The 26,569-nt window shown below is 35.2% G+C and overlaps 2 protein-coding genes across 3 annotated transcripts in view; both read right to left on the bottom strand.

The window, feature by feature from the left end:
- LOC144958107 (myc box-dependent-interacting protein 1-like) overlaps positions 1-26,569 on the bottom strand; it is a 103,832-nt gene that overhangs the window by 43,031 nt on the left and 34,232 nt on the right. The gene's annotated exons all lie outside the window — the stretch shown is intronic.
- Positions 5,493-15,669, bottom strand: LOC144958323 (uncharacterized). Its single transcript, XM_078890228.1, has 5 exons — positions 15,557-15,669; positions 13,862-14,086; positions 12,982-13,105; positions 12,244-12,409; positions 5,493-11,615 (listed from the first exon to the last, which is right to left on the bottom strand). The coding sequence occupies exons 2-5, from the start codon at positions 14,083-14,085 to the stop codon at positions 11,344-11,346; spliced, it is 786 nt and encodes a 261-aa protein (XP_078746354.1). The 5' UTR covers position 14,086; positions 15,557-15,669; the 3' UTR covers positions 5,493-11,343.

Raw genomic sequence — 26,569 nt, 5'->3', positions numbered from 1 at the left:
TTTAAAAATAATCAAGAAAATGCATGCAGTACATTAAATAATATAATTTACTCTCATTTCATGGTGTCCCCTAGTTTCATTCAAACAAGTAACGCTGGATGAAAATATGGTAAAGTCTGCTTAAGATAAACTCTTTGGTACCTTAATAAAAAAGAAGTTTATCTTAAATCTGACTTTGATTGGATAGCTTATAAAAGGAAAAAACGAGATGGATGAAAAGTTTAATTCAAACTAGAATCTCTCTTAAGTGAGTTTATCTACTCTGAACTCAACTCTAATTTAGGCTATACAAATTATACATTTTGTAGATCAAGCATTGCACCTCAATCCAGTGACCTGGGTCAGAGTTACAATGCCTGCATCTCTCTCTCTCTCTCTCTCTCTCTCTCTGGCTGTGGATACCGCATTGCAGTTCAATCCAGGAACCTGTTTGATTCCCACTGCTGGCATCTTTTTTTTGTTATTTTTTTTCCCTAGAGCAATGCTGTACATGGGTTATCTCAAATCTTTTATTAAGATAGACATGGAAGAAACACTCGCCTTGAGTGAGGATGAATTAATGAAATTTATTTGTTTTATCTACACAGACCTTTGATTCGTTCAAATAAGACTTTATTTAATCAATGTGAAAAAAATATAAGTCACCATCTGCATACTTTATACTTGTCTATCAATTCAAGAAAGCATTATCTACTATCATTATCATTATAAATAAATAATAATAAAAAACATTTCTATAGCACATAACCATGATGAAATCGTTCTCTGTGCGCTTTACATTGGCAATAATATTAAGACATGAAATTAAACATTTGTTACAATATCTAATAACTCACAAAATATAAATTATACAATATACAATTATTGTCCTTGTTAGCATCTCTCTCTCTCTCTCTCTCTCTCTCTCTCTCTCTCTCTCTCTCTCTCTCTCTCTCTCTGTGTATATGTCAGCATTATAATAATAACATTTTTTACTATATAACAATAATGATGATGAGGATGATGATGATAATGATGCTAATGACGATGATCTCTATTTAGTATGCTTTAAAAATAAAATTTTAAAAAGAGGAAGACATTTTTTCGGTAAATCTAAGTTACATATAATCATATTTACAATAATTCATCTATATACATTTTCAAAAGAATTGGCCCCTTAGAACGATAAAATATGTGGATCTGAAGTAAAACCATGCTTTTAAACTGTGTAATATTCATAAAATGTGATCAAAGCACTTTACAAGGCCTTGATTATTTATTTCTTTTACAATGGATTGATGAACCCCTATCACAAAATATACACAACAGCCATACTGAAGAAAGAGTGAAAATGGAGAGGCTTCGGATGGGAACAATACAGACAATGGACGTTTTGGGTACAGACTCTTCGTCAGCACAACAATAAACAAATTAACGTGGAAGACAGATGAAATAAAACGCAATATAACTGACATCCCCCCTGGTACTCTCTACCAACTACCCACGCCACACTTACGTTTCATTCATACTAAACCACCATTGAGTACAGATGATACAAGTTATATTGCATTTTATTTGTCTTCCAAATTAATTCATGTATTGATGTGCTGACAAAGGGTTTGTACCCAAATCGTCCATTGTGTGCATTGTTCCCATCCGAAGCCTCTCCATTTTCACTCTTTCGTATGTATTTTCATGAAGGCTTCAGGCAGCCCCTACCATTTTCTACACAAAAGATCCATGGATAAAGAGCTTAAAGAGACTGGCCCAGCATGGAACAACAGTGGTGTCCATGCTTGCGACAAACAACAATGGAAGTCTTTAGTAGATGCTTTATGCGCCCAATGGCACGATGATAAATTAAGTACAAAACTGAAGGGCTAGAGCTCCAAGTAAGTAGCAAATGAACATGCAAATGGTACGCAAAATGCTACTTAAGAGCTACATTTGGGACCTATTGCACCAAACAGGTATTCTGTCGGGATGATGCTGATTGTAAAAAGTAACGTTTAAGTTTAATTTAAAATGACCAAAACATCACTTTACATTATGACCAGCTGGCCTGAAAAACACTACACAACGTGTTATATACTGTCCATATGAACCAAGTGAACTAAGTATGAATTCAGTTTTTCCTCATCTCAAAATCATCTAACTTTATATGTCATCCTGAAAGGAAGCGATCATACACTCACACGTCACCTTATGTTGTTGACCATGGACACTGTACACCTCTTCCAAGGCAATTCCTAATGTCTTTCCAGACAGGGATCTTTTTTCGTAGTGATTTTATGCACCTCCATGGGGGAGTAAAACGCACCGTTTTTATGCACCGTCAACACGCATGCGCAATCTTCGTTATTTCTCTATTTCCGGGCTCACTCGCTGCAAGCTATTATTCTTCTTTATCCTCCGAACCGTAAGCACACACCGCCGCCAGCCATCATTCTTCTTTATCCTCCTTGCTTGTGTTTGGAAATGGCTTTTGCATTTCAACAAGGATGTGAATTTTCATCCTTTTATCTGTCCCTGTCAGAAATTCGCGATTGCAACTTTGACGCAAATTCGCGTTTTTTGCAACTTTTGCCGCTTTTTGCAACCGTGGTGCAACTTTGATGCTTTATTGCAACATTGGTGCAACTTTTGTAGAAAACCCACACAAAAAAGCCTGTTTTTCTCCAAATCTCGTAACATGTTTGGGAGCTGTGGAATCAGTTTAACAGATGCATCTCGATACTTTCCTGATGACATGATATAGTCAAGTAAAATGTCCTTGCAGAGTCTGTTTTGTCAGGCATTTCCGGCTGTAGCCGACAAATTGGATAAGTATATGACCGTAGAAGGTCAACCAGGGATAGGATTCTTGAAACAGGTGACATTTTTTGACCCATCGAGATTAGTGGTTCTTTAAAGTGGCCTGATAGCCCTGCCGGTTTAAAAGACGTCCCCCCAGATGAGATTAAGAATAGCTGTGCCAGTGATGTTCCTGCATTGGCCAAATGTGCAAAAAAGTATTTATATGCTTGTGTAAGCTCAGACGATCCTGAGAGAAGCTTTTCTCTCTACAACCTTGTGTTTTCAGAGAGACGCAAATCTTTGAATGAAGAAATGCTCAAATCTCTGCTCTTTTTGTATCACAATAACTTCATTTAACAAGAAGTATTGAATTGTGTAGAATAATTCCATGTTCTTGCGTTAGTCTTGATGTACATTACAGTTATACAGTCGAACACGCTTTAAACAAATTGATGGAAATAACGAACGCATGTCTGTGCCCCACTGTTTTCCTTATTAGTTCAAATAAACTTTTCACGCTCGTAGTGAACAAATGATAATGAACTGTGTTGAGTGTGGTCTTTGTGTATGGTAGTAGTCAATTCTGTCTTCAGTGTGATCATCATGTTGCCTGGTGTTGTCCTGTTATGCGAATACATTAATTTTTATCTATCGACTTTTCAGTTTTTGATTTAGTGCAACTTTTGCCACTTTTTGCAACTTCCTTGATATTCTTGGTGCAACTTTGCGCACTTTTCAGTGCAACTTTCTGACAGGACAGTTTTATAGAGTTCAAAACCGCTTTGGAAAAATATGAACAATCCACTTTTGCAACATATTGTATTAAAATGGTGAAAAAGTGTAGAAAGGGAAAAGAAAGTACTTTAAAGCTCCCGAGAGGTTTATCATTGTTCTTGCCCATTACATATGCAGTCATTTTGGAGCTAAACGAGAGACGGGTGGTGAAATTCGACAGCATTCAAGGTAGGTAAGTTTTTCTTTATTGTCTTACATATTATTTTGGTTTGGGGATGTCATCCTTTCTATTTTATTTATGGTCCTTATTATGGTCTACTTAAAACTGTCAGAATGACAGCACCTCGTTCTGTCTAGGGTTACCGATTCAGTTTATGCTTTGTATTTGTATATATAGATATCTAGTTGTAGTGTTGGTTTATCCTCCATTCGTTCTTTCATTATCATGCCTCGTTTATAATACATTTTTTCTCCCTTACTAATACTAGGTACGACTAGGTACTTTGGTAAATGGTTAATGTCCATTTGGCCCTCCAGCAGGGAGCTGATAAATGGTCCAGTGGCTGTGACCCGATTTTTGGGTAAAAGTTCCATAGCCATTTTTTGTTTATGGGTGGATTTTAATGACTTTTGTCTTATTTTCTTCAGGAGGAATTAATTACTTGATCGTTTGGTGTAGTTTGTTTTTAAATCAATGCCAATTTAGTTAGTATATCTTTTGATTGTGGATAAAATAGGGTATCATTTAGCTTTGGATAATTAAAAAATGAGAAATTGGTAAATCAAAATTTCAAGGCAGCACGTGGATTTAACATCTTAACTTTTAAATAAAATTAAATTCAGGGCAAATCTGTATACCGCAATGTTCTAACAGACAGCTACCCAATCAATGCTGGGTGGACGGGGGTGATCAGAAAAAATCTCGGTCGCTTTACATGTGAAGTGAGTGCTCTACAAACTGAGGTACAGTACAGGGATTCCCATTTTATAATGTAACCCCTGTACAATTTTATTGGGTTATATTTTTATAGTTTGATTTTTGGTCTTTTTTTAGAACCTCAAAAGTGGGCTGTGAAGGTGGATTTATCATAAATTACGATGACAGGAAAGACTGTCTTTTCATCAAAAAGATAAACTTGGCTCACTCCCACCCCAATGCCATTGACATCTTCATGAAGGAGCGCAAGAGTAAAGCTCTTAATGAGAGTCAAAAGGATGCATTAAAGGTAAGCTTGTATCTTTATATGTTGGGAATATTTCACGATACAATCTTCAATCTTATTACAGTTCTAGTTGTCTAATTGGAAAATTATTACACGTGCAAAGATGACTCCCATCATTTAGTGACATAATGCAGCCATCATTTTTAATTATTGAAATTAAAGACAACAAAAAAAAAGCTCATTTATGGGGATTGTCATTGCCAAATTCGTCCCCAGCCAAGATGTATCCATTCTTGTTCATTTCAGTAGATTTTTCTATTTTTGATTTATTGAAGAAAATAAAAATCATGTCAATGATTCTGAATGTCAGAAATTATTCAAACTGACCAGCAATTACCATTTTCAAATTCAATCGCAATAGATTTGAGAAATCTCTCAACTGTCATGATCAAATAATAGCATGTCATGGACTATGGTGAAATTTATACATTTTTTGGCATGTGAATCAGATTTTTATCAAGCGTAAATCTGAATTGGTTTTAGACATGGCCGACTAGAGTACTATAGTTACGTCATGGTTTTAGACTATTGATTTATTGCTGTATTTATCCATCCTACTAATACAGTTAAAATCGGCATTGGTTCAACGATTAAGCACCTGTAATTCCCTCAGCACCAGAGATGTGCAGTAGGCAGTTTTGAATTACAAGACACTTTTTGTTTCCTCCCTATTTTTAGATATTTGACTTTCAAAGAGCATCTTTTCCATTAGAATTCGATCATACCAATTGTAATATTTATTTTGTTGACTAAAAAAAATTTTTTTTTTTTAATTTTATTTATTTTGTTGATTTTTTTTTTTGATTCCAAATGACAGGAGGTTGTGGGACTGAATCACAGTAATGCTGAACAGTTTCACCTTATAAATAAAAAGTAAAACAAGGCCCTCACATTGAGTGACGTTCGTGCATTGAAACATCAGTGCTAATATCATTATGATATAGACAGTGGCGATGGTCTTGATCAATGTTGTTATGTGATCAGAAGGGGTATTTCAATGATGGAAAAAGGCGTGTGTGCCTTGACTGTTGCCATCGTTTGCATGTGCAGCAAGTCCATGAAGTGGTTTGACGGTAGACTGTCCTCTGCTGTTAGACTGGGCACGATTGTCCGGAATATCTTTTCACCTGTCTGTATAATTTCTTGGACACATGTCAATGATATTTTGAGGCCGCCACTATTTTTTCGCTGCAAAAATTTCCTTTGCGATGCACAGCCACTACCAAAGAGGGCGCTGGAACATTTATAAAATTTTTTTTTGAACGAAGGACTGCAAAATGGAAATAAATAAACCATGGGATAAACCAACACAAAACTAAAGAAATACAGTGAGCAGGAAAAAAGTAACAATGGGACATTTTTCCTTATATCCCTGATTGGGATGAAAAATCCCTGATTTTGCTCCTCAAAATCCCTGATTGGCAAATCACATGTTGGCAGGTCTGTATAGTATGATGCCAAAGACACCTGTACCAAGGACGCGCATCACTGATTTTCTGACTTCGCTAGCGAAGGCGATCGATTTGTGCGACCGTAGACTCTTTCATAGCGCTGAAAAACTTCATAAATCTGCGTAGTGATACATATTATAGTGCCATAGTTTTCAATTTAATTCCCACATTAAATACGTTGATGTTTTGAACCTAAGTATATTGAATTTGAGCTTTTATAGTGTGTCGTAATATTTATATTGCATAGAATCAATTTTTTTATATTAAACATTGCACAAACATTGAACTACTTTGTTATTGCGGATTTACGATAATCAGTTCTTCGGTTTGTTTTGAAATTTGATGAAAGTGAAAGTGGGAGCCAATATATTATGTGCTGCAAAGTTACTGCGCTTCTGACGATGGATTATTTTGCGTTTTTTATAGTTTCTGTCTAGCAAATTATTTTCATATGTGCAGGTATGTTCACAAAACATCAAGATGCCTAATAAGTGTGGTATTTTCAACTGTAGGGGAAATTATGATGATTTTAACAAGTGCCGTGTATTTCGCTTACCAAAAGAAGAAAGTGAACAACAAAAATGGCTCAATGCTATTCCCCCACGTAAAGACTTTGTGATTGATCCAGGTAAGTTTTTCATTTGCGAAAAGCATTGGCCATCAGATACTTCAATGATAATAGTTCCAGGAGGACATACTCGTCCAGCACATGCCCCAACTATTTTTGCTGTTCCAGCTTCATGTTTACCTTCTCGAAAGCCAGCCCCTCGACAAACAAAAAAAGATGTTCAGAGGAAATATTTCTTACAGAAAGATAAAATTGTTTCATTTTCTCAGTTCTTGCCAGACACAGAAATCCAAAAAAAGTATTCAAATATTATTATTTCAAGGACCGCTGATAAATTCATTTGTGTTTTTATGACCCCTGGTTACGAGGAGAGCTACTTGTCAGTATTTGTTGAAAATAAAGCAACTCTGTGCTCACCGCTCTCACTATCAGCTTACAAGTACGGTGTTAGTGTACCACTGGGTAAGATTTTGAACCCCAACAACGGACTCAGTTCTTATTCTCAATTCTTTGAATGTTTAAATCAGGCATTCCATCATGCTCCTGACACAATCAAAATTGTGACAACATTGGAAAACCTTGATGTAGATACTCTTCGGGATGACACAGCACAGAAACTGAAGTTTATGACCAAACAACTGCATCTTTTATTCCACAAAAAATTTTCTACTGCTGACTATTGTTTTGCTGTTGAATCATACCCCCATTGTAACTATGATCACCTTCGTGAGGTTCTTGTTCTTCCTGGTAAAAGAAAAATCCAAAATATTATATCATCTACTAATATTCAAGACGTTCTTGAAAAGACATTCAAGAAAATTAATTGTGCACAGCAAAAATATTCATTTCTGATCATTGACGAGGGCAAAATTCGACCTACTGTAGCCTTTTCAAATGGCATTTTAAATGGAATGGCCAAAAATAATCCAGACTCAAGGGCATCTTCTATGCTATGCATTATGATGAAATGTTTGCACGCCGGACCAAGTGTAATGATATCTATTACACCGGTACACAAACTTACTGCCTCTTACCAGTTTTCACTTGTCAAAGAAGCTGCACGTGAGGTAGAAAATGCTGGTGGTCATGTCATAGGATCTATAACTGACAATCACAAGATAAACCAGCAATACTCTAAATTATTTGAACAAACAATTAATAATTTCCAGGGCATTCATCCGTTGGACAATCAAAGAGTGTGGTTTCTTTTGTATGACACAGTCCATTTGCTTAAATGTATTAGGAACAATTGGATTACAGAAAAACTCCAGAAGCTATCTTTTGATAATATTACTGTTGGCTCTTTTTCTGATGTAAAGGATCTGTATGAAGCGGAGAAGAACAACATATTGAAAACGACACCATTAAACTATTTTGCTGTTTCACCTTCCCGTCTGCAGCTTCAAAATGTTACGCACGTTTTAAGAGTGTAAATGACAAAGTGGTTGCTGCACTCAAAGTCAACGGTGCTTTTCAAACTTCTGCTTTCATTGAGCAAATATTGACTTGGTGGAAAGTCATCAATGTTGGTGCAAAAGGTTGGGATGTTGGACTAAGAGACCCTAATCGGTCTGTTCAAACAAAAGATTCCACAAGCCTTCAAGCCTGTTTTGAACTTTTCAGAAGAATGAATTCAGGACACGGAGAAAATAGGGTTCAATCGTAGCCATCGTAATAACATAGGAATATTGAATTTGCAAAATCCTAATGTTGAATGAAAGGCTTATATTCATATTTCATTTTCCCTCCTTCTTTTCAGGTCAGGTACCAAAAACTTCCTTATCCTGGATATTGGATGACTGTTCTCCTCCCACACTCAAGACCTGGTCCCAATTTGACACAATAATATCTCATTTTTCAAATGGAAATAAGCTTACTATGAATGTCTCCGACGTGCACAAAAAATTGCTTATTCTTGTTGAGATCATCGAAGAAATGTATACTGACGAAATAGAAGAGGAAGCAAATTCTAAAAACTCAAAACTCTTGTTCTTGGCTCAACAAATAAAGCCCTGTTTGTCATCAATGAAAAGGTATCCTTATTCAACTTTATTATGGGCTTTTAAGATTTACGCTGGAGCTCCAAATACTTACAGCATGATGCGGACGACATTCTTGACACTTCCCCACCCTTCTCATATTAGGAAACTTGCATCAGTTTTCACCATGAAAAGTGGTTTTGATACAAATATTCATGATCAATATTTAAAACAAAAGTGTGCTACGTTGTCTGATGCTGAGCGGAAAGTTGTCTTGATGCTGGATGAAATACACATATCACAAAATATTTCATACAAGGAAGGAAAATGAGAAGGATCAGCGTCAAATTGTCCTATGATGGAAGCAAGCACTGCACAAGTTTTCATGATTTCTTCAATTTTATCTAAATCAAAAGATGTTGTAGCCATTATTCCTGTCAAAAATGTGTTGAAGGCAATGCAGTCAAAACTTGCCAACCTTCAACTTTCTAGAGATGAAAAGTCAAAGTGAAAACGCTACTATATGTTATTGTATTGTTTTTAATTTGGTTTGTACCCAAGATGATGAAACATTTTTTTCTTTCCTGTGACAGATCTCAATTAGGATCTCTTTAGCCTGGGCAAAGCAGGCAAATGATCCTGATACAGAATGACTTGTATGCTCTTCTTAAACCTGATTGCCTTTTAATGGAGGCGACATCACCCGTCACACCCCTTTCGATGTGAGAACCATCATTATAGTCAGTGACTCACACTACTACAACAATCGCCACTAAAATTATTATCCCTACCACAAAAACTACAACCACCACCTCCACATCATCGTCCCTACCACTACTGCAACGATATCTATCGTTCCATCCACTACCACATATTTGACCATTAAGATGTATCATAATATATGGTAAAAAATGACATACAGGAAGTGGTGGGAATAATAGCAATAAAATACAATGGGGGTAAAGATCAGTAGCATTACTGATGGCCAAGTTAGTGCAATCCCTGGGCAATTGACAAAGAATGGAGGTTGAATTGGTAATCTCTATGCACCTCAAACTAGTAACATCCAGTAGAGATTGAATGCCTTTGTAATGGAGGCTACATCACTTGTCACACCCGTTTCGATGTGAAAACCACCATTCATTAATCGGGCTGTATAAACAGTATTTCAGGGTGGCCAACTTTTCAGAAACTGAATTAGGGAAAATTTTTGGTTACCACACAATAATGTTAAGAGTGAAGTAATACACAGCCTAATACTAATTTAATACTTTACAAAGAATGAAAATGAAAACAGACATTAAGTTGACATGCCTGTAAACCTTGGAAGTAAAAGGGGTAACTTTTGACATATGTATCCTCTATCCAAGCTTAGGAGGTGCATTATGCCCTCTATTGAATTTGGTGCAGAAGTCACAGCCTCTATTCTATTAATAAATATGACTTGACAATTTAAAACTAAAAAAACTACACACACATTGAGACCACAGCATCACTACAATACTTTTTACACTATGTACATGATAACAGGCTTTGTTTACTGATTATTTGCCTTCTGAATGCAAGCTATCCATGGTGGATCTCTTGCATTTTTGCAAGAACTTGTCAGTCAATTGGACAGGTGGCATGCTTGATGAGGAGACCCTAACTTTATTAACTAAAAGACTGTTTAGAGTGGCATTGCTCAACTGAGATCTGCTTTCAGTTCTATTCTTCCTAACCAAACTAAATATCCTCTCTGATGCTGCATTACTGTGAGGAATTGAAAGAACATTCAGGGCTAGCTGTCCCAGGTTCTGGTAAGGCCTACTTCCATCTAGTGGACATATGTAGTGATGGGTTTTTTTCGGGAAAAAAAACGCAGTTTCGGGACATCGGGAACGGTGGATTCATTTAGGGAATTTCCCGAAATAATCGGGAAGGTTGGCCACTCTGGTATTTTAACCAACTTCCCCAACGGAGGTGCGTAAAAAGTGCATTGATAGGAGGTGCATAATAACGGTCCATTAATATACACCTCCAATGGAGGTGCATAAAAACGCCACCATCTTTTTTTTAACCCACATAACTTCACTCTACTCATTTAAAGTAGTTTGGTTAAAACACTGGTCCTACTTTAAGGCAAAATATCTGTTTTGCGATGACTACCATAGCAACTACCTGCCATGACATTAAAATTAAAAATTGTATCACCAAAGGCGATAGGCTCTCATTCCTTCATATTATGGACTGAAGGAATGGGTTTTACTTTGACTCTCTTCATTTGGTATAAATAAAAAGTCTCTTGTCACATAGCTTTGAAAATGATCCTATGGTAAGAGTAAGAGACCAATCATAGGCAACTAACAAAAAAATCTGTAACCACCAAAGATTAAAGTTTCTCATTCTTTCAAAATGAAGACTTAAGGAATGGGTCTTCTTCATTTATCTCTCACTGACATATAAATAAATAAAAAGTTCTGCTGTTGCAAATTTTCGAAACCAACCCTGTAACCTTCTTAGCCAAGGGATACTTGCCATAATATAAATTCGTCATTAAATGGCACTCATTGTGACAAGATTGTTAACACAGGCCGACGGTCTGATTTGATGCTATCACCTCTCTCTGACTGCTATGAGTTTTTACTCACCACTTTACTTATCAGATTAAACATATTTTCCCTAATCATCTTCTCCTCCTCCAGTCTCTGCTCCACCATCTGCAACAATTTCTTCCTTTCCTCTAGTTCCTCTCGCCTCAATGCTAATTCTTCCTCCCGCAGTTTTAACCTCTTGGCCTCTCTCTCTTCCAGGAACTGATAAATCTTATTATCTTTGGCAGCTTTTGATTGACGTTGTTTTGGTGCCGCTTGCAACTTCCTTTTGCCTTTAGCAGGACCAGGACCTGTAGGAAAATTGGGATGAAGCAACATTGTAAAACTGGAAGGAGGATGAAAGTAAAATCTTAATGTAGACATAGATTTTATTTTTGATATTCTAAAACGGCTATTCCAATGACATGGGTCCAGACAGGTCAATTGATAAGACACTTGAGTCACCTGCAAATGGACTGTTGTCAGTTCTTGGTTAAGTCTATGTTACCATCTTTCTCTCTTTTTTTTTGAGGTCTGACCCCTTTGTCCATCCAACCAATAGTGATTAAGTAAACATGTTTGGAAGATCTAATGGAAAGTACTTTGAAACAGGTTGGCATGGGAGCAAGATTAGGCCAAAAAAGCCTGAAATCTATTTCCCACAAATTCAAAGTCTGAAACTTATTTTGAAATGTGATCTATTGCCTCAAAAGGTATTATGTTCGGGGTGATCTAGAGACCAGAAATAAATTAACATACAGTCTTCATATTTTTTTTTTGGACAATAGCTCAATAAAGTTTGCCAAGGGAAATTCTTTGATTTTAATTCTGGAATGACAGATTCTACAGATATTAATGATATTAATCTTGTCCCAAAAACACAAATTGCTTTATTAAAAAATGCTTTAAAAACTACAACTTAAGAAGTAAGATTCGTACCTTTATTGACGTTTAATCCTGAGGTTGTAGTTGGGCTCTGCTGAGTCTCATTTTTAAGACCATCTGAATCTTTGGTTCCTTTTTTTTCTTCCACTACCTTTGCTGTTTGTGCTCGATGTCCAATTTCCTGATCTGTCTCTCCATCTGAAGTCTTTCTCTCTTCTTCCTATACATAAGCATAATTTTTTAAAATTTATGATTGTTTGATGTCTCTCCAATTATCTAAAGTAAAAAAACTACAAAAGGCAAAGTAACCGGGATAGAATTATATTAAAATTACAATACAAAAATTCATCCTTGATTTTTATAAATACCCTTTATAGAAAAAAAAACAAACAAATTTCTTCTTCAAATCAGGTCACAAAAACAAAATCTTAGTGACACGATTACAAGTTTGAAATCTTAAAAGGGAATAATTTCTTTCCAAATTCCAATTAAAGCCTCTGATTTAAATGTATGTCTCTTAGAAAAGGCTAGTATGTTATTATAAATTAATAAAATAAAGAGAGAGAGAGAGAGAGAGAGAGAGAGAGAGAGAGAGAGAGAGAGAGAGAGAGAGAGAGAGAGAGAGAGAGGGGGAGGGAGAGAGAGAAGTCTTGGTGTTGGTGATTACCACACAATTCGTCAAGGCGACATCATTTCAACCACAATTCCAATGACTCTACCCAATTATGAGATTTTTCTAAATTTGCCAGTGGTAATAATCTTTTAAAACAGTTTTTAAAAAATAAAAATTACCGTCTCCATTTCAACACTGTTTACTGAGCGATTCTGGGTAGCCATTTTCACTGCCTGATCTCGTAAGCTGACAAGCTGCTGAAGATTTTGGTCCATACTTAATTGTTCTTCATCAAGGGAGTCACTGGTAGAAGCATTAAAATTTAAAAATTCATTATTATCATATTCCTTTCCTTTGGGGGAAAACCCTATTTTACTTAGTACAATAGCAAAAATTTTATGAGGCATCCCTCATATATGCTTTGTAAAAAGAACAAAAACTTCAGGAAATATTTTTCTCCGGCATGCATCTGATTTTAATTTTAAAAATAGATTTTGATGTATAATGAAATTCTGCCCATATTTATCCTTCTTAACTCACTCAATCCTAGAGATTTTTGCTTCTTTTCAAAATATGCATGGGGTAAGAGTAACCCAGGTAAACAACGGATATAGTCGGTGTTAGGGTCGAGCGAGTTAAAAGTCAAATCGTTAAATTTAAGAACCAATCAGTGTAGAAAAAAAAAGAATACATTTTGATAAAAAATAATATAGGTGAGGTCATTGGTGAGGTACAATAATATGTATTTATGAACTCTTGCGACTGAAATTTCGATCTCCCAATGCTGAAATGGTATTGGAAACTTGTTCCATTATTCTGCCTAACACTGAAATCAAGAACCTAATAATGCTATCATTGAAAACAAATTCAATTTTACTTTTCGATGAGAATAATTTTTGTAAAAATTACTGTATGCTGTATTTAAAGCAGCTTTAATTTAGAGATATTTTTTTTTGTCGGTTATACATGTATGTAATGTACAATATGGGGAACACAATTCTTATGATATACTGAAATAACGTTATGACAATGAGTATCATTAACTAAATCAGGCCTTACCAGTCTTCTTCTTCTGTTGACCTTTGACAGTAGTCATCCATTAGATATAAAATTCGCTCTCGCGTTGCCTTTGCCTTGAGGGGAGTTGGGAACAAGTGAGTAGACTTGGCTATCTTGGTTGCAATCATCTTCCATCCCAATCCTTTACCCTGACTGAATGGACGGACTGCAACAGCCTCCTTGACCAAGAGCCTGTCTTGTGCTTTAGAAAACTGTTCAGACATGCTGAAATTTTAAAGATAGAGCAGATGACTACAATGATGATTCAAAAGTGCTTAATTAAATGAACTAAATTTGCAAGAATATAATTTTCAAAAATGACACTATAGTGCAAACCCATATTTGGAACATGGCTAAAAATAAAAACAGAACAAAGTTTCTTTGTTTATAAAAAGCGATTAAGCTACTTAATTACGACACGTTTCACTTTGACTTAAAATTGGGTTTATCGCTAAAACTAAAACAGATGATCTTGCCAACAACATGTGATGTCACGTTTTATTGATAATGTCTGGTAACCGTATGTATTCATATAAGATTATATCAAACAAGATAGAAAGGCAGACTGATGGAGGGACTTGGATAAAAATCAGAAGGGATACATACATATTAAAGAATGTGAATGCCATGAGATTTATTGATGTAAAATAAATTTTACAGTTAGGTTTTTTAAAGGCACTTTCGGTTTGTTTGACTTTTCCTTGGGCAAGATGATTATTAATATTAACCCCAATTTGCTCACTTTGGACAACATGGGCGATTCCAATTCCTGTTGACATCAGACATCTTGTTTCATGGATTATCTATATTCTTTCATGGATTACCTAGGCGATGGTATCTAATGGTGCGTTGGCAGAAGGCATAATTTTTTTAAATTAAGCAAGTGCTGTGTGGTCATACAGTACAAAAGAAATATCTTATAAAACAAAGGTTTTGAATTTTTCTTAACGCGTTCTCATTTGCGACCTCTAGTTCTCTTGCTACATCTACATCATCATCAAGAATGAGTCAATTTTCATTTTCACAGATCAGAATAAGAATGGTTTCATTCATATTCATTCATCAATTAGGGAAAGGAAAAAAAAAAACATTTATTACACATGAATATAATATAGGCTATAGGTATCAGTATCATCAGCAGAATGACAAAGTAAGTAAATTAAAGGACCAGTTGTGTTAGATAATTGAAAAGAAAAAAAGGGGAAAAAAAACAACAAAAACAATACTATACGTAACATGGAACAAACATAACAAAGAAATGAAAGTGAAATAATAAAGGTACCAATTACCAAGGACAAAGAGTCAAATACAAAGACAAAGATCAAAGAGTCAAAGACAAAGTAGACAAAACCAAAGAGTTAAACAAAGTCTTTGAATGAAAATGAAAGAAAATTCAAAGAGAGTAAAAGTCATGACTAATTTTCCACAGAAGTACCTGCGTCAGATGTGAAAGATTATTCCAATCACCAGAATACTTTGAAAGACAATACGAATCTTGACAAAGAAGACCATCTTTATAACAACAACAAACTTTAGAATAAATTTGAAATTTGAATGACGTGATCGAAACTGAACAAAAATAAAACAGCACACCTGGATAATGGGGATGGACATATTTTACTATTTCTGGGCAATTTCATTCAGTGATGCATCTCAATATCAACAAAATGTATAGGAAATGTAAACGCAGCTTACCTGAACAGCGAGGGCTTGCTTATCCGTCCAAAGAAAAGAAAAGTTTGGAACTTGAGTTTGGAGACGAGCAAAGACGAAAACAAGTTGTCGTTTCGTTTTGACACTTCCTGTCGATAAACGCGCTTTCAACAATGTCAGAAAGTTATAGTGCTTTGTAGCCAAATTGATAAAAGGAACCAAAAATAGCCTCACCCTTTAAGGTTCGATTGCTTTGCTATTTCGGAGAGTTGCCTCAAAGCTTATCTAAGCTTTGGTTTCATTAATCAAATTGATTGATTGCTTTTTAAAAATATATTTAAATTTTAATCATTTGATTATACATTTATATATTTTTATCAAGAGCTAAAAAGCGAGGATCGGCGTGATAAAAGCAAAATCATTGTTCATAAAATGGATACGAACGGTACTCGGTGCCTTCTCCTCCACCCCAACCCCATCCACTTCTTCCTTTGAGATGTTTGAACAAAATGATTAGCAAGAAGGCTATTGCGAATGACTGAAAAAACTAGACGCCCACTACTTCGACAAAATACAAAATAAAAAAAATATTCTCGCCCTTTACTCACCAACTTGATCAATTCATCTAAATCCGGCCATTACTCTCGATCTCATGCACTAATCACTAATAATGTGTGGTTGTCATTCCATCTACTTTTACTTTAATCCATCCATACATTCATTATTTCATCCACCCACACCTTCAATCATCAAATCATCAATTCCCCCGCCATGAATCCATTCATCCTTCCATCAATTCACCCACCCATCAATTCATCAAGGATTCATCAATTTACCCAGTCATCCATCCACCAATTTATCCACCAACCTTGCCATCAATCCACCCGATCCACCAATCCACCCATTCATTAGTTCATCCCCTCATCGGTCTACCCCCCTACCCCCTTCTCCATTCATCAATCGATCGATCGATCCATCCATCCATGGATACCAGTTCACCCACCCATCAATACATCCATTCATTATTTCATTTACCCATCAATTCACCCATCCATCAATTCATCTGCCCATCCCTCCATCAATTCAAACGCCCATCAATCCATCCATTCATCCACTATTTCATCACCCATCCATCCCTACGTGCATCAATCAATCCATCCATCCATTATTTCATCCACCATTCCACCCCTCCAATCATCAATACATCCACTCACTCACTGTTTGTCACAAAACATTTCAGAGCAGCGTATCACCGATGAAGAATGAATTTGGCACCTTTACTGCAATTTCAACTGGCTCAATGGGCTTAGATTCTTACAACTGTACAACACAAAATTTTGGAAACGAATTTCCATTTCTTTCTTCATTCTTCTCGTGTCAGCTTGCCTTGAGCAAGACGCTAATTCACTTTTGAGTCGAGTGAGATGATGAAAGGAGCTATTTTGTTTGGGTTTTTTTCTTCTTCTTTCTTTCTTTCTTTCTTTGACTAGCAAAGTGTGTTCGTACACAGCAAATCTTTTTTTTTTTTCTTCTTTTCTACAGAATGAATCAATAATTAACTCACAGTCTCCATGAACCGTGAGGGGGGAGTGTGGGTGAGATTATGTGTAGGTGTGTTAAGAGGGTGGAGGTGGTGATAAATAAAAAAATCCATTAATAAATAAATAAATATAACATTTATAAGTAGTTCTTTGGATTCATTATCATGCAAAGTACGTCTCGCTCACAAAGCTACAACCTGCCCTTGTAGGCAATATTAGTATTATAGAACCACATTTCCATTTCATACATTACAAGTCGAAGTGGCCTGTTTGGCGACCTTTTTGTACCAACAAGAGAGAGAGAGAGAGAGGAGAGAGAGAGAGAGAGAGAGAGAGAGAGAGAGAGAGAGAGAGAGAGAGAGAGAGAGAGAGAGAGAGAAGCAGTCGCACTATCCACAGAGCCACAGTGTGGTTTAATTTATTAATTCACTGATTTATTTATTCATTTACTCTTCGTGTCAACAATAAAAAACAATCAAAACGATAACACTTAACGTAACATCCGAACAGATTGTTTTTGTTGGTGGCTGAAGGGTGATTTTAAGCCCGAAACAAGGATTACTATACAGTATAGTTGTCCTTGGCCCGAAACATTCCGTAGTTCTTTTTGAGGCTTTTAACTTCTTTTGATCACTACATCTGGCAACAAGCAAGAAATCGTAATCACTAAAAACCAAAACCACAAAGTTATTAACTTCTCTAGCCCCAACAACAGGGAGACTATCATCAGCTCAATGATGGATTACCGTGTCCATTGACGCTTGCGTGTCGTCGCATGCCTTTCAACCAACACTGGAACGGACAAATTGTGACAACGCTGTCAATCGGGATCCTCGTATAAACTGCATTAAATTTAAATAACAAAATAAAACACCCCCCCCCCCCCCCCAAAAAAAAAAAAAAAATACAACAAAAAAACAAAAAAACAAATAAAAAACAAAAACAAAACAAAAACAAACAAAAAAAAAAAAAAAAAAACCAACAACCCAACAAAACAATACAAACAAAAGTCAACTAAACACAACAACAGCAACAACAAAAACATCATAATATAATTCATATTTTTAAATTCCAATATTTAAAGCTGCCCCCACCCCCTCCCGCATACCCAAATTTATTTTTTTTAAATCTAAAATTTAAGCAATACGGTGATAAACAGTACGCACGTAATCTGACAAAAGAAAAAGTGTAGAGCCAAAGCTATCACTTTTGTTGAATAAAATCCAGCGGGCACTTATAACGATAATGATGAGAAACATAGGTTATGTAGATGTTTGTTGTTTTGTTTTTACGGGTTTTACGGCGCTTGGAACACATTTAGGTTATATCAGCGCCAGTAAAATGGAAGAAAATGGGATAGTAAAAAGTTATAGAATTACAATTAAAGCATCCAAGAAAAAGTAAGACATATGGGAACTGGGTACAAATAGGGATCAGATGTAGATTCCAAGAGCACACCATCAATGTACTTAGTTTGAGATCACCTTTAAGTCTCATCCGGACACAAACACAAAATCCAACAAAGAGGAATACACTCAAATGCTTACATTATACATTTAAAATAACAAATACAATAATACATAACAGAGAGATGATTTACAAGGAAAAATAATATCATCTCTCAAAACAATAACTATGCAGTTGACTCTGCTAGGACTCCGGCCAGGGCGAGGACAAAACCAAGTAATCTCATTCCAAGACAAAGACAGAAAGCATGTTGGAAAACAGATATAAGGGGATAGAAGACACAGTATGTACCCCCCCCCCCCCCCCTGCCCGCTATGGGAGGTCAGGAACCCCACCCAGAGGTATGTAGAAATGACATGAAAAAACGAGAATAAAAATACCACCATGCCAGAGAGCCGAACTCGGAATCCAACTGACACGACACCTTCCGCCTGACTGAGAGAGAGAGAGAGAGAGAGAGAGAGAGAGAGAGAGAGAGAGAGAGAGAGAGAGAGAGAGAGAGAGAGAGAGAGAGAAGAACAGTCGCACTATCCACAGAGCCACAGTGTGGTTTAATTTATTAATTCACTGATTTATTTATTTATTTATTTACTCTTCGTGTCAATGTATTGATTCACTTATGTATGTATGTATGTATGTATGTATGTATGTATGTATGTATGTATGTATGTGTGTATGTGTGTATGTGTGTATGTATGTATGTATGTATGTATGTATGTATGTATGTATGTATGTATGTATGTATGTATGTATGTATGTGTATGTATGTATGTATGTTGTATGTATGTATGTATGTATGTATGTATGTATGTATGTATGTATGTATGTATGTATGTATGTATGTATGTATCTATGTATGTATGTATGTATGCATGTATGTATGTATGTTTGTATGTATTCATTTACTCTTATTTACTTCGCTATTTATTTACTCTCGTTATTAATATACTTAAGCCTACTCTCTTTATTGTTTCATTCATCTATTTATTTATTTACTCTTTCAAAAACTACACTCACATTGTCTTGAAACAACGTATTGTGAGAGAACAAGAAAGAAAAAAAAACGTGAATATAAACAGGCGTCCCCATTAAACGGAGTCTCCCGTGTGGCAGAAGTACGGTACAGTACAATAAATAAGTAGGACCGTGTGTCAGTGTGTGTGTGTGTGTGTGTGTGTGTGTGTGTGTGTGTGTGTGTGTGTGTGTGTGTTGTCGTCACACTCAGTCAGGGCGGTCCAGTACGGGGTGAGGGAGGGGATGGATGATGGTGACGACGATGATGATGATGACATTCATTGATGTATTTAACTCTTGTGTCCCTCTCGTGTCTAACGGTGGTCACCGACACACACACACGCACACACACACACACACACACACACACACACACACACACACAATGTTGTTTTATGTGTAAGCCATGCTCGTTGTTGTGTATGATCAGTGTGGTCAGTGTTGTCTTGTTGAATTATCTACACGTACGTAACGATGTCAAACGAAGAGTTGGCCTGTTACTTCTAATAGATGACTGACTTCAGACCATCGTCCACCCAAGAGATTAGATACATTTAAAAAAAAACAACAAAACATTGTACTTTCCTGACATGAAAAACAATGTGAAATTGAATGTAAGCTTCAATTTATTATAAAAACAGATCAAATGAACATTTCGAGTTTCCCCTTTATTAAAAAAAACAGGATGATTGAAACACTACAACAGATGAATGACCAACGCCACTACCATTTTATCTCATTCATCTGTAGTGTTTCATTCATTGTTTTGTTGATAAAGGGGAAACCCGAAACGTTCATTTGATCTGTTTTTGTAATTCAATTGAAGCTTACATTCAATTTCACTTTTTTATTTATTTCTTCGAGCTTCGAGCAGCAACATTTACATTTCCTGACATGAAAAACGTCGCCTCACGACGGTATTAGGAATGAACCAGATAAAGAAAAAGATTGATTTATTTTTAAGTTTAAAAGTTATAGTTATCATTATGAAGAAATTAAACTAATTTTGAAAAAGAAAAAAAAAACCAACCCACTCTCTTCACATAGAAGGCATTTATGTTAACTTCAAATTTACAAACTTAGCTTAAAAATTCAAATTTACAAACTGAGCTTAAAAATTCAAAATTACAAACTTAGCCTAAAAATTCAAATTTAGGCACATCCTTGCTTGAAAATTTAAAAATTCGTAGTTTTTGGTGATAAAAATTGTAGTCGAAATACAAGGATTGAAAAGCACATCAAAATACTTACAATTAAGTAGACTGACATAAACTTTCATTTTCAACAAGTTTTAATTACTTAAGAGACGCTCATGAAGTTCTGAAATAGGAGTCAAAATTTGGTAATAATTTCTAGATACGAAACGGATCAATATATCAGTCAAATTTATTTATTTATTTATTTATTAATGTATTAATTGATTGATTAATTAATTTATTAATCTACCTTATTTTGTTTGCTTCAGTTAATTATTGATTTCACCTCTTTTGATTTGTCAATTGGATATTATGTTAATGTATGCTTTATATTTTCATTCGCCTGAAAAATAAACCTTTGAATCGCTCATTTAACTGGGCAGCACTGCGGCTAACGCCAGGGTTTCTTGAGATAGAATCCCCTGAGGCTGAATTAAGGGGATTTTATTAAATTCCATGTCGTTTAATTTTGTAATGTTTTATTAAGGTACTGATGAATTAATCACAACAGACATAAATATGGGGGGGGGGGGGGGGGGGGGGCTTAGAGGATGAAGGTAATTGGGCGGACGAATTTAATCACAGTCTCAAACAAAAAATAATGCGTCGGTAGTTAGTAGACTCTTGCCAACAAAAGAACATGTTTTATTTTTTTTGTATTTTTTTATTTTTTTTTAATTTTGTTTGCTTTCATTTTGGCTAGAAAACTTGTATTAAAAAATTATCGACCCATTAAAATGACCTCTACCTCTGTTTGTTCACTAAAAAGTTTCAAACCCGAGACTCCAGGTTTGGAACTTTTCTTTTAAACATAATGGGGTAGAGGCAGTGACATCTATAGAGTATATGAAGTCCTAGGGTAGAGGTCATTTTAATGGGTCGATAATTTGTTAATACAAGTTTTCTGGCCAAAATGAAAAAAACAAAACAAACAAAACAAACTAAAACTAAAACATGTTCTTTTTTCGGCAAACTGAGGGCCATCTTAATCAATCGATATAATTTGATGTACATTATAGGCTTTTTGGTCAAACTAAATATACAGCTGTATTTTAAAAAAGTGTTTTATCATCGTCCTGTGTACATTGATTATTCTGTCCGATTCTTGAGAAAAACCCTTTAAAAAATTTTGGCCAGAAAAATCGTCCTTCAAATATCGATCAATTAAAACGACTCTTATCTAGCCAAAAACTCTCAAACTTGCGAATTTAATGAAGGCCCAGGTTTGAGAGTTATTTATTTATTTATTTATTTATTTATTTATTTATTTATTTATTTTACAAGATGAAGGTCATTTGAATCCATCGATAATTGAAGGACGAGTTTTCCGGCCAAATTATTTTTAATGTTTTTTACATTTTTCTCTCAGACAGAGTACGGCCGTTTTGTGGTTGGTTGTATGTCCTCAGAAACAGGTTTGGCAAACCCGGCAAACGCAACAAACAGTCACAGCAATTATTTATGACCGGCTAAGTCAATAGAATTGACCGTATAACTACTACTTACTGACTAGACCACGACAAGACATTCCGTGTGGCAAGTTTATAGTACATACAGTATTAGTTTTATTACATCGAGCAGAGTGTTCCTATTTACATTGTCCAGAGCTGATATTGCTCCATGTGTTTAATTAATTAATTAATTAATTAATTAATTAATTAATTAAATACATACATGGATAGGCGGATGTATGTATTTATGGACAGACAGACAGACAGACAGACCGATAGATAGATAGATAGATAGATAGATAGATAGATAGATAGATAGATAGATAGATAGATAGATAGATAGATATGGTATTTCTCCCAGACACCTCTAAACGACCTCCCTGATGACTCCATGAATTCTGGACGAAACAACGTTGTTGGAGAATGAGTAAAAAGACGAGGCGAGAATAAATATATAGATAGATAGATAGATAGATAGATAGATAGATAGATAGATAGATAGATAGATAAGTATAAGAAAGATAAGATAGGTAAACCGATAAATAAATAAAAGAAGCTTCCGTTTCTGTCCAGTTATGGAAATTAAAAAAGAAAAACAATCATAAACATGCGCATATTCAAACAAGGCCTTTCTACGCACAATATCTTTCATTGCTTATATTAATAATATAATACAGACTTCATCATTGTAAAAACGAAAGGGGTACATTGTGTATTATAGGCATTAAATGGTTTTAATTTAAGCCATTGATCAGTTGTCAACATTACTCTGCCAAGGTTTTGTTGGTGAAGAAGAGAGATACTTTTAATTTAATTTTGCGCGTTCTTGATGCTTGCGGGGACAGGATCCAATTTCTTCCTTATTAAAATGTTTTTGTCTGTAACGCTCTACGAGTCCCTAAATTTGTGACCCCATGCCTCAAAGCGATATTAAGTCGGGATTTGGAGAACGAAGAAAATCCGTTTTAAAGTGAAAATGGTCAAAATTATCAAAATTTCAGTTTTTGGTAGTTTCCGAAACTATAATAATTTTCTACATAAAAACTTAAAAATTCAACATAAATATTTGGAATAAGTTGTATAAATTTCAAGTTTAAAAAATATCAGTGACGCATTCAAAACGAGAGTTGATTTTCAGATAGCCACCCTTTCCAAGGCTTAATATTAGCAAGTTAACGAAATTGACGTCGAACGACGAACAACGAGCAAGAAAGGCCTCTTGCGTCACCCAGTAGTAATAGTATTAGTAGTAGTTGGTGACATAAGAGGACAGATCCGGGCTTTCTTGTTCGTCGTACGTCGTTCGACGTCGATTTCGTTAACTTGGTAATAGTACCAAGTCCTTTCCTCTCCTTTTTGTCGTTTCTTCTTATGAATCTGACAAGGTAAGTGGGCCTCTTTTTTATGTCAACTTCTCCAATCGTTTTTTTTTTTTCTTCTTCTATTTGAACTAATAAGTTAATTAATATCGTTTCCTTTCAAATCTCCTTTGCCTCTCAGTATTTGTGTCAACAAGAAGGATGGGAAAAAAATTGATATACGATTACTAAGCGCATAGAAATTCCATGCATACTGATACACAGAATTGCAATTCTCTTTTATGTGTGTAAATTGTGAATCAATTCATTACGATGATCAATGGTCAATACGGTCTCAAAGTCGGCTGGTCTAATAAAATCTCACAAGAGGAATGCAAAAAAAAACAAAACTATTTAAAAACAGCTATTATTCCACCCCTCTCCCTAAATAGTAACGCGTAATGATATCATGTTTACAATAATAATGTGTGACGTCAAATCGTTAAATTTCACTAAAAATCAGATTCTTTAAAAAAAAGTATCATTTGAAGCAGTTGGGAACACGTCCGGAATTCCACAAAGCAAGTGTGTAAGAATCGTATACTATACTTCCATATGGTACGTTTCCATTTATAAGAAGATTGAAAACGTTATCATTTTCATCAAATTTGGGGATTATGCAATTTTATGGTAATCAGATTTTTATTCCACTGAACACAAATCGACAATGTTGATTTTCACGCCCGTTTAAAACTCGCCCCATGACTATAATAAATATCCATCACAAGCATCATTCACCCTTGAGTAGAGCGAGGTAATGTGGGTAACTTGTCTCACTCAAGAACATAACGTCGGGACCAGATTTTTGTCATCACTGCATGTCACCCACCTGGTCACTGACTACCCTCAACATCGTTTGAATTTTGTCACAAGATAACTGAGCCTCCGACATCATCCCAATCTCCAACACGAAAGAGAATCTCCGAGGTCGTCAAACGTTTACCAAGGCATAAGAAATATACTGTGTTATGATATAGGAATTTTGACAGATATCGGAATTGCATTGACCCGAGAGCTGAAAGACCGAGTCAAGGTCAATAAATGGCCGATTTCCGTTAAAAATTGTGTTATAATATGTACCACCTTATTCTCATATTATTATATACAAAAATCTAAGAATACAAATGGTAAAATTGAACCGTGTAAAGCAACTCTAAATTATTTGTTGCTCATCACCTCATCAATCCGTCAGTTATCACTATTTATTTGACCCATAATATTATTTTAATAGGAACAAAGAAGAGAGATGGTGTTACTATTATATTATGCATAACATGAGTCATACGTCGCTTTAAACCTAATATATATATATATATATATATATATATATATATATATATATATATATATATATATATATATATATATATATATATATATATATAGGTAAACACATTCCCGTCCTTCACGCCCATAGCAGTGCAGTCATGCATACATTGTTATATTTAATATACAGTGAAACCTCATTAAACCACCTCTATCCCCCTCCCCATCATCCACCAAACGTTATACACCACCAACCTTGCTTAGCAGTATCGCCTGCCTATTTGTGGATATATAATTATTTTAAAAATAATTATAATATATTATGTCGAGGTGAATCTCAGATGGTTAAAATGAGTTTTACGATTACCTTATAAAAGAAAAAGTTGTAACAAGGGTCTTTATTGAGGTGATTGACTTTAGTTTCGTTACCTTAACAAAACTTCAATCCCGATTCTTTTCATTTTAAATTTAAACTATCAAATATCCTTCACTAAGTCTCATCCAACATGTTGTGGTCAATTTGTAAAACCTCTTAGAAAGCGCTTAGAGCATGTCTAGTGGATATTGCGCAATATAAATGCTCAAGCTTTTTAGTTTGTATATTTTTTTTTTGGGGGGGGGGGGGGGGGGGTTAGTTTGTTCATTCCGGTGTAAAACCAGATTGGCGCAGTGGATCACATGCCTTTAAAGTCAATTTGCTATATTATCGTCATACTATCTATTTACAAAGCTCCAAAGATTTTAAAGAGCTGAACAAGTGTGTATGAAAGGTGTCAGACAAAGCAAGAAAGAAAAATACAAGAAAATTATTTTAAAAAACATCCCAAAAAAATAAGTTGAGGGGATCGAACCTTCTGATTACCTTCATACACACTTGTTCAGTTCTTTATCTTACACCGGTGCTTATTCCTTAATTTCTAAATTTGATATTCCCAAGATTTTAAAGGTTCTTTATGTTCTAGAGATATGAGTAGAGTATTATTCTCCCAAATTGATTTAAAATGATCGTGACAAAAAAAATTTGTATTTGGAACATTGTGTTTAGTTCAGATACTTCAAGCACGCGCGTTTGTAAACAAGTTTCGTTTCTATTGGATGAATAAAGCATTATCTTATATCATTATCTTATTTTAAACATGGAGCGGTATCGGGAGATTTCATTCTATCTATAACTATAAGCGCGCATGGTGGGGAACAAGTAATCTGTGGTGGGGAATGGGGGGGGGGGGGGGGGGGGGTTGGTATGAGGAGTTTGTGTAGGAGGACATGATAACATTTTTATTTTGAAATCACTGTTTGTATTATATATCATACCGTCTTCACGCTCCAATGGAAGAATATAATCAACGAGTTTGAAGTCAAAATTAAATATCACAATGTCGTACTTTTGACAATGTTTTTGTTTTATTTTGTATTTTCTTTTATTTATTTATTTTTGGCCAGAAAAAATTATAACTTTTAATATCGATCGATTGAAATAATGATTGTAGGCATGATATAGTGAAACGCGGTAGTTTGCAGGAGGAAAAAAAATCATATGCACCATAAATAACTTTTTGACAAACAAATCTGCCTTTAACTGATTCGCCCTACATAACGTTTCATTCAAATCCCTTTAATGTATTTGCTCTGGCATTTTAAAAAAATGTCTGTGTCACCAAATTTAATTGAATTAAAGATATATGGATTGAAATAAAAAGAATGGATCTATTAAAGAAAGCTGACTGCACTAGCATTGAGAGCCAAATAAGAAGAAGAAGAT

This window comes from Berghia stephanieae, chromosome 12 (genome assembly GCF_034508935.2).
Source record: "Berghia stephanieae isolate SIO BIC M18660-M18661 chromosome 12, UCSD_Bste_1.3, whole genome shotgun sequence".
Lineage (NCBI taxonomy): Eukaryota > Metazoa > Mollusca > Gastropoda > Nudibranchia > Aeolidiidae > Berghia > Berghia stephanieae.
The sequence above is the reverse complement of the archived record's forward strand: the minus strand, read 5'-3'. Positions and strand labels throughout refer to the sequence as shown.

Coding starts and splice junctions, on each gene's coding strand:
- LOC144958323 (XM_078890228.1), bottom strand. CDS start 14,085: ATGTCTGAACAGTTTTCTAAAGCACAAGACAGGCTCTTGGTCAAGGAG. Junction 13,106..13,861: donor TCAACAGAAGAAGAAGACTG/GTAAGGCCTGAT, acceptor TGCTTCTACCAG/TGACTCCCTTGATGAAGAAC. Junction 11,616..12,243: donor AGGATTAAACGTCAATAAAG/GTACGAATCTTA, acceptor ATTTTCCTACAG/GTCCTGGTCCTGCTAAAGGC.